Source organism: Arachis ipaensis, chromosome B03 (genome assembly GCF_000816755.2).
Source record: "Arachis ipaensis cultivar K30076 chromosome B03, Araip1.1, whole genome shotgun sequence".
NCBI lineage: Eukaryota > Viridiplantae > Streptophyta > Magnoliopsida > Fabales > Fabaceae > Arachis > Arachis ipaensis.
The window spans coordinates 16,175,516-16,184,318 of NC_029787.2; the positions used below are offsets into that span (position 1 = coordinate 16,175,516).

Genomic DNA, 8,803 nt, shown 5'->3' on the forward strand with positions numbered 1-8,803 from the left:
TTTTTTTTTTTTTTTGTCTCAACTGCATGTTGTATTGTGGTAAGTTTGTACAATTTGATTTTGAACAATTTGCTAAATTGGCTTGACAATTGTTTCTGGTTCTGCTGTGTGAAACTCTACTGTGATTTCATATTCATGGTACAACTTTATGCTGTGTCTTTCATGGTCATGTATGAAACTTTAAACAGTCATCTTAGTTTAATTTCAACTTTGGGGTGAAATAAAATCGTTTTTGCATTACAATCTAATTTGAATGAAAAGTAAGCTGATATAGATGCTACAACCACTTGTTTTACATGGTTTTTTGTAATTATTTCTAAAGAAAAGCAATTGCAAGTGAATTAGATTTCAGCTTTTGGGGAAACTATTTTATCTTTTCTATAATTAGAAATTTTAGTATAGATTCTATTCAATGATTAGATTACACTTTGATTATATAAAGTATTCGATATAATCAATTACCTTTTGCCACTGATTCAATTATAATTTACACTTTGGGTGCTATGTGGTATTTTTTTGTATAAAAAAAACATTAATTGAAGTGCATTTGTTAAGGTGTTCGAATTTAAAAACTATTTGGAAATTATTTAATTGTCTCACTCATTGATAATTACTTTTCTTAGTTTGAGTGGATACATAAGATGTTAAGAGCAAACACACTATAATTATAGCAAGTTAGCAACAAATTTTCCTTTAACTGCCTATTCCATTCACATGTATGTTACTGGAGGGAAGTGATGGAATGTGGTGGCTATCCCTTTCCAAGGCTTAGCATGCTACAAACCTAACTTGCGATAGATCATCTTTGAGGGGAATGTTCTAATTGAACCTAATCCTAACATGAAATTTTTTTGTTCTTATGTTATGTCAAGCAAACTCGAAATCCCTGTTTGCAACAACCTGATAAATTTGATTACTAGCACCAGGAATATAGTTTTTCCTTAAATTTTTTTTATACCTATCATTATAAATGAATGTAATCACATAATGATTTTGCCTATTCAGCATACAATAGAAAATCTCACCTTAGGTGGTTTGATTATGTATGGACAAGATTCATAAAAGTTCTAGTAATGAGATTAGATCAGATAGTAATACTTCAATAGTTGGAGATAGAGGGATACAAAGACAAACTATCGGTGAAGCCGTGAAGAAATATTTAGATTTAAATTGGATGTCTATGCATCTTATTTTGTAATAGGATACCTTGGTGTTTTAAAGCAACCAACCCACTTAGTGAAACATGAATGGTTATTGTCCATGGTTGATCAACATTCATAATACTTGTTAATTGTGTTTCCTGTATCACACGTTTTGGTTTCTTTAGGCATAGTGATTCAAAAAATGCAATAAAGGATGAGAAAGGGTGTTCATCTACTGAGGACGATATGGCAGACATATATCCTTTACAACTTAAGCTAAATGTTCAGAAAGAAACAAAATCATTGGGAGTAAGAATAAGCAAAAAGGTAACTAGTTTTTACTCCTTTTATTATTGCTGTTGTTCAAGGGTATCTAATGACTAATGGCTAAGGCATTTGGATTAATATTCCACAATTATTTTGTCAATTTTTTAGTTATCAATGTTGATGAAATGTTGGTGGAACCATGGTGTTTTGATGCTTTAAGATAATGATAAACCATAATAGAAACATACTGAAAAGAGAAAATATGAAAGAAAAATCGATTCCACAATGATTGAAAATTAATTTTCTGCATGTAAGTAAATAACTCGCTTGAGCAGTTATTATTGCCAAAAGGCTTTATATATGAGTAGCAATATTGTCTGGTTAGGTTCAATATGGCTTTCCTTTTTTGTTCATAAGTTTTCAGGCAATCATGGTACTCATTTCAATTATCTCTTTCTTCAAATCCTAATCCAGTTTCCCATTTTTTCCCTTCTTCATAGGACAACGCACCTGAGCTCTTTAAAAGATCCTGTAAAATATTTGGTGTAGATACAGAGATGGTAAGATAACATTCTGTTTGCAGTTTTACCTATCAAATTAGAACAGAAAAATAGATACATTTTCAGCAATCTTATTGAAACTGCAAGAAATTGAGGATTTCTGACCTGTTATTGCACAGTTACGCATTTGGGACTTTTCAGGTCGGACAACCTTATTTTTTCTGAATGACAAAAGCAAGATTTCATCCGAAGGTCAAAAGCAGTCCGAGGAGGTAAATTAGATTATATTTTGCTTAACAAATTTCTATACTTTTCTTCTTATTTTTATCATTATAAGTTCCTTATTGTTTATTGTGGATACCTTTTTTTCTTTTTGTTTCCTGCATTTCTTCAATTGTTTAATTGAATTGACACTCTACATGAGGTTTGTAGATACAACGGCATTGGTCCATGATTTTAGTTTTGATCACATGTTGAATGTGTTTGGCAGAGAAAAACGCATCATCTTGGAAGTATATTAGCTTATTGTCCTTTTTGCCTCAAATGACATGTCATTTTTTTGCCTGGAATCTTTATTTTTAGCATTTTTGTAGAACAGTAACTTGTCTTCTCTCTTGATGGCTGCTAGTTGATAATTGTGACAACTTTGCCGTATGAATTATTGACTATGATTCAATAGTGCTTTATGTGCAATATTAATATGACTCTTAAAGATATACAGATTTTTCTAGAGTTGCAAGTTTATGGGTTGTCAGACCCATCGAGATGTAAAGAAGGGAAGAAAGACGAGACTAATAGTTCGTTTAAGATGAATGGTAGCGCTTTTTCCCCTGGCGAAGCTGGTTCATTGGGATTAACCGGATTGCAAAACCTGGGAAATACTTGTTTCATGAACAGTGCTCTCCAGTGCCTAGCACACACACCAAAGCTTGTTGACTATTTTCTTGAAGATTATGCCAAAGAAATAAATCATGATAACCCATTGGGAATGGATGTATGTTACCATTATTTAGCTGCTTGTACTTTATTAGCTTGATATATCTGGAAATTCTCTTGTAGGTAAATTCTATTCTTAGGAAGTCCTTCACTTTATATTCTTTGAATTTGCTTCTCTCCAGGGTGAGATAGCTTTGGCATTTGGAGATTTACTTAGGAAGCTATGGGCTCCTGGAGCGGGTCCGGTAGCACCAAGAGCTTTCAAAGCAAAGCTTGCTAGATTTGCACCTCAATTTAGTGGATTTAATCAGCATGATTCCCAAGTTAGTGAATCTTGGTCCTTCATTCTATGCTTATATTTTTATTATTATTTTATTTTGGCCTTTTGAATATTATTTCTCATGTATCCTTCCATTGTCTACAATATTTTTTCCCCACAGGAGCTTCTTGCTTTCTTATTGGATGGACTTCATGAAGATTTGAATCGTGTTAAACGTAAGCCATATATTGAAGCCAAGGATGCTGATGATCGACCAGATACAGAGGTTGCCGACGAATATTGGCATAACCATTTGGCTCGCAATGATTCTATAATTGTTGATGTGTGCCAAGTATGTATCCTCTTGTTTTGTGCAAATGCAATCACAGTGTTAATTGATTAGTTGTTCTGATTCCGAGATTATGTTGGAAAGTGTTAATAGATTTTCCTTTTCCATATTTATCATTCACTCAAACATTTATAACTTTAGTATACTATAAACAGTTACTTAGATAGAGTTCAAACTTAAGCAAGCAGGGTGGCAAAGTGACACATCTTTATGTCAGTCAATTATGTCAAATTAATATGTTGAAAAATTTAGAGCATGCAATGTCTACAGTATGATGAATTCAGACATAATATTATATAGGGCAAACACTTGTTCAAAAAAATAAAATTTAAAAATTCATTTGGATTTTTAATTCTACTGGATCTTCCATAAATAATAAAGATCATTCATAAATAGACAGGATTAAAAATCATGACCTTTAAAATGTCAATGTTGTATATGACCCTTAGGTGATCTTAGTATCTTGATCAATTATGAAGTATAGCAGTAGCAGTTGATGCAAAAAAAAAATGGAGTAACAAGAAAGTTGGATCATAAATTCAAGTTAAGAATGATCTGTGATTCTCTCCTGCTTCTAGAATACTGCAATCTACACACTTTTTCAACTGTTGCTGGGTTTTCCTTCTGTCCATGTGAATTAAATTCGGTACCTTTTCTTCCTAACATTATTCTGTTTGCTTTATGAACCACCATTATTATCTTATGCAGGGTCAATATAAATCAACATTAGTTTGTCCAATTTGTAGAAAGGTCTCTGTGACATTTGATCCATTCATGTACTTATCATTACCTCTGCCGTCGACAACAATGAGAACAATGACTTTGACTGTTGTGAATAATGGCATTAATGGAATTACTCAGTTATCACCATACACTATTTCCGTCCCAAAAAATGGAAAACTTCAAGATCTGACTAGAGCTTTAGGCATTGCATGTTCTTTGGGGCTTGATGAAACTTTATTGGTGGCTGAGGTATATCTGTTCAGTTTAAAAATCTAATTTGAAGCCAGTTCTTTTCTTCTTTGAGTTTCATTATGGATACCTAAACATATTGTAGAAAATTATATGTCTAAAGCATGGGCTGTGGTACAGGCATACAACAACATGATTATACGTTTTCTTGAAGATCCATCTGATTCATTATCCTTAATCAGAGATGCTGACAGACTTGTTGCTTACCGATTTATGAAAGATAATAGTGATGGACCTTTTCTTGTCTTTACAAATCAGCAGATGGAGAAGTAAGATTTTTGTCTGAAGAGGACTATCTGTTAAATCAATTCCTTTCTTGTGATAATACAAAGTAATAGTGTTTGCGATTTCACGAGCAAGACTCGTCAAAATCTCTCAAATCAGTCTAAGATGTATTAGCTACCATTATAAGCAATCAGGAAATTATTCCAGCCTAAGATTCCTCTGTAGAAACTAGAAACATGGATGACTTCAGTTTTAAAAGAACGAGGTTATGTTATTTGATCAAGACAGTTTTGCTAGGGAATCGTTGGTATCCATGATATATTGTTTCCAATTTATATTTTTTTATGTCTTCTTTCTATAAATATGTTGCCAAATTTTGACCGTAAACTCACGGGATATAGAAAGCCATAACAGAACTGAACTATGAAGCTTGTTGGTAGAATAAAAGGAAATGTCATCATATAATATCTCAAATACCTTGTTTAAGTTTAGCATTATTATTTGACATCTCCCATAATTAGATGGTTTTAATTTACCTTTGCAATTGACAGTTTGAACTACTCTATCAGTTGAATGCTCACTGCCAGACTATAAACAAAAATTGGGTTCATATACGCACTTATAATCTGCATGCCATGCATAGGCTTTTATTGTTTACTTGTGTTTCTCCTTACCATCGTTAACTTTGGATTTTTACAAATCTTGTCAGGCAGCAAACTCATGGGAAATCAACTCCAAATTGGAAGGCTTTTGGAGTTCCTATTGTGTCTAAGCATTGCAATGTTACAAAAGGATCTGATCTCCGTGATCTCTATCTAAAGTTGCTAAATTCATTTCAAATTTCAACTGAAGAGTCCTTAGAAAATTTAGATTTGAGTAACAAAACGGAAAGAATGGCAGAAACGGAGGGGATGGAGTCACCTCATTTAAGTTCAAGTATGAATGGGGAAGATTCTTCTTCAGATGGAGGACTGGAGTTTTACATAACAGATGAAAAAGGGATTGTCAAGGATTCCAAGATATCAATGAATGAGCCACTGGAAATAAATCAAGAGTTGAGGCTGCTGCATGTGCTTGTATATTGGTCAGATAAACAGATTCAACAATTTGATTCCCAGCTTTTCAGTCCATTGCCTGAGGTTTACAAGTCTGGCTTTTTGGCAAAGAAACCTCAGGAGTCAGCTTCACTATACAAGTGCCTTGATACATTCTTGCAAGAAGAACCTCTTGGACCCGAAGACATGTGGTTAGTTACTATACAACTGCAACATTAAGGAAAAGAACTATAAATCTTTGATTGGCAATTTGATTTGCATTTTCTTTTGCTTACAATTGAATGGGATACTGTGTATCTAAATACTCTAAATACTATATTTTTCTTAAAATGATTTTCATTAAGTTTATATCGTCTTGCATGAAGTATTTCGTGAGCAGTGATACTTTTTTCTAAGGTGGATTTGTGTAATTCTAGGTACTGCCCTAGCTGTAAAAAACATCGTCAAGCCAGTAAGAAGCTAGATCTTTGGAGACTTCCTGAGATTTTGGTCATTCATCTTAAGAGGTTTCAATATAGTCGTTACATGAAGAACAAGCTGGAAACATATGTTGACTTTCCCGTGGATAATCTTGATTTGTCAGCTTATATTTCTCACAGGAATGGCAAATCTTACCAATACATGCTATATGCTATCAGTAACCATTATGGAAGTATGGGAGGTGGTCATTACACAGCTTTTGTCCATGTAAGTGCTCATTTTTAAGCATATAATTTTGGGTACGATGAGATTTTTTACCTATAAAACAAACCTAAGTTTGTGGATTATTGGAAATAGTTTCAATCCTTTGTAAAATTCTGAACTTCACAATGAAAGGTTGTCTTGTTTTGTTTAGAGGGTAAGCTTGGCACAATAGTAATGTTTCTCCATTGGTTTACTTATTATGCAAATTGCAATGATTGTGAAAAGTTGATCCTATTGGATAACATTGTTACTATCATTATATAATATATATGGTATGTTCACCCTCATTGATTTGTGCTACCATGTTTCATGTAGCATGGTGGTGATCAATGGTACGACTTCGACGATAGCAATGTTCATCCCATTAGCAAGGAGAAGATAAAGTCATCAGCTGCCTATGTTCTTTTCTACAGAAAAGTTGTCGAAGGATAAACATAACAGTAGAGTTGCACATAGTTCAAATAGCATTGAAGCTAGGAATCATTGATTCATACATTATTATAGTCTTACAGGTATACCTAACAAAAGGTAGAATATTTTTTTGTTCACATGTTTTACATTTTTTGGCTAGTTGTGTTTTAGAGTGGGATTAGAAAGGAAGGGGATATTGTAAAGATTAGTGGGGTATTAAGAATTAGAACTTTAACAGTTGAAAGCGCATGGTGTAGAAATGTTGACAATCATTTATTGGACAGAAATGTTGTACTAGCTCGTAAGAGTTGGTAATTTATTGGATTATATTTTGTCCCTATTTCGCATCTTTTTTTTTTTTTTCTTCAAAACCAAGAACATCTTATAATTCATTAATTTTCTATTTCCTTTCAAGCGTGCTGTCATAACTTCAATTATTCAAGAGTTGCAAAAGAAGTTTGAGAGAAAAAAAAAACTTGTTTGAAAGGGCTTCATTGAAGATTATGTTCTTTTTCCTTCATTTGCCAATTACAAATAATGATTGAGCAAAGATGTTACCTTGATTCAAATGTTCAGATACATTTTGTGTTACTAATAGATGCTTAGCTAAAATAATATACATGACAGTAGTTCATGAAGTTCTGTCTTTGCAGGGGGAAGAAAATAAAGCAATTACTAGCAACCATAGTTTCTTTTTCTTTTCTATTTTTAATGTGTATTTTGCTGAGGAATTAGGGAGAATGAAGTGGAAAAAAACAAACACTGCATAGTTTGCATTCTTAAAGAAGAAGTGGATCTGAGTAGTACTGTAATGTATGGCATTTGTCAGTTCTCAGAAGTATGGACCATGTTTCCAATTTGGGGTTAAGGTGTGCCAGAACTCCTCTTTGATTTTTGTACTAATAGTAGTTAATGCAGCCTTAATCTAACACAGGACCACTTTTCAAATTCTGCTCAACACTGGTTCTCACTTGTAACCTTTCTAATTTTGAAATGTATTGTTTGTATTCTCTTCTGTCTCGTACAAGGAATTGGGATGGTGGAGGAGTATGCAGGATTTGGTGTACACCACAAAATGAGTATAGAAAATGTGACGGAAACTTTTTTTTTTATGGTAATTAATTAGCTTTTAATAAAGAATGTACTAGATTATCGAGAAACATAAGGTAAAAAAAAAAATCGATATTTTACTTAAAATAGAAAGAGTAAATTAAATATGTAAAATTGTCAAACTTAGTAAAAATTTTATAAAAACGATTAATTTATTTAAAATTATAATATCAAAAAATTTTAATAAAGTTAAATCGAGATCCTAACTTAGAACTACGCATAAACAGTTCGCACTGTTGAGATAATAAAGTGTGGAATATTAAAATGAAATAATATTTTGTTCCAATAGTATATAAGAGATTTTGTTTATTTTGACACCACTCGGGGCAACATTCACAAGTCGATAGGATTGACGTATTGCCATTAATGTAAAGTCGAAAAAGATGATGATCAAACTAGACATTGAAGATTAACTCAGGATCTAGAGGGGTCCTGAAGAGGCCTCCCCCAAGATTTTTATAATATATTAATATATATAAATATTAATGAATAATATTTTGTCATATGTTTGAGTGGTTGAACTATGTTTATAAATCGATGGTCTATAATTCAAACCAAACTTGTTATTTACGTGCATGTTTTAAAATATGTATGACATTAAAAGCCCATTGAATAATGTGGCTTAAATTTGCCCCTTCCCCATCAGAATTTCTTGATCCGCCACCAGACACCTGTAGTTATACTCCCATCCACATGCACTACCTTAAAATTAGGTTTTAATTTGGCGTCAATCTATTCTCACCTAAGTTATTGTTATCCTTAAAATGCTAACTAGGATGATTCAGATTACAATTGCAGTTGTTATTGTCCGGCAAATACGGTCACAATTATCATTCTAGTATATAAAAAGTGTTATTAAAATTAAAATAATATTTTAAAAAAAAAGTATTGTT

The 8,803-nt window shown here is 32.5% G+C and overlaps 1 protein-coding gene across 1 annotated transcript in view; it reads left to right on the top strand.

Moving 5' to 3' along the window:
- Positions 1-7,140, top strand: part of LOC107630000 (ubiquitin carboxyl-terminal hydrolase 8) — an 8,468-nt gene extending 1,328 nt beyond the window's left edge. Inside the window, exons 3-13 of the mRNA XM_016332990.2 lie at positions 1,328-1,469; positions 1,910-1,969; positions 2,089-2,181; positions 2,631-2,903; positions 3,028-3,168; positions 3,286-3,456; positions 4,162-4,425; positions 4,546-4,694; positions 5,360-5,896; positions 6,122-6,392; positions 6,705-7,140. Coding sequence (XP_016188476.1) covers positions 1,328-1,469; positions 1,910-1,969; positions 2,089-2,181; positions 2,631-2,903; positions 3,028-3,168; positions 3,286-3,456; positions 4,162-4,425; positions 4,546-4,694; positions 5,360-5,896; positions 6,122-6,392; positions 6,705-6,821 — 2,218 coding nt within the window. The 3' untranslated portion in view covers positions 6,822-7,140. The remainder of the gene's footprint in view (positions 1-1,327; positions 1,470-1,909; positions 1,970-2,088; positions 2,182-2,630; positions 2,904-3,027; positions 3,169-3,285; positions 3,457-4,161; positions 4,426-4,545; positions 4,695-5,359; positions 5,897-6,121; positions 6,393-6,704) is intronic.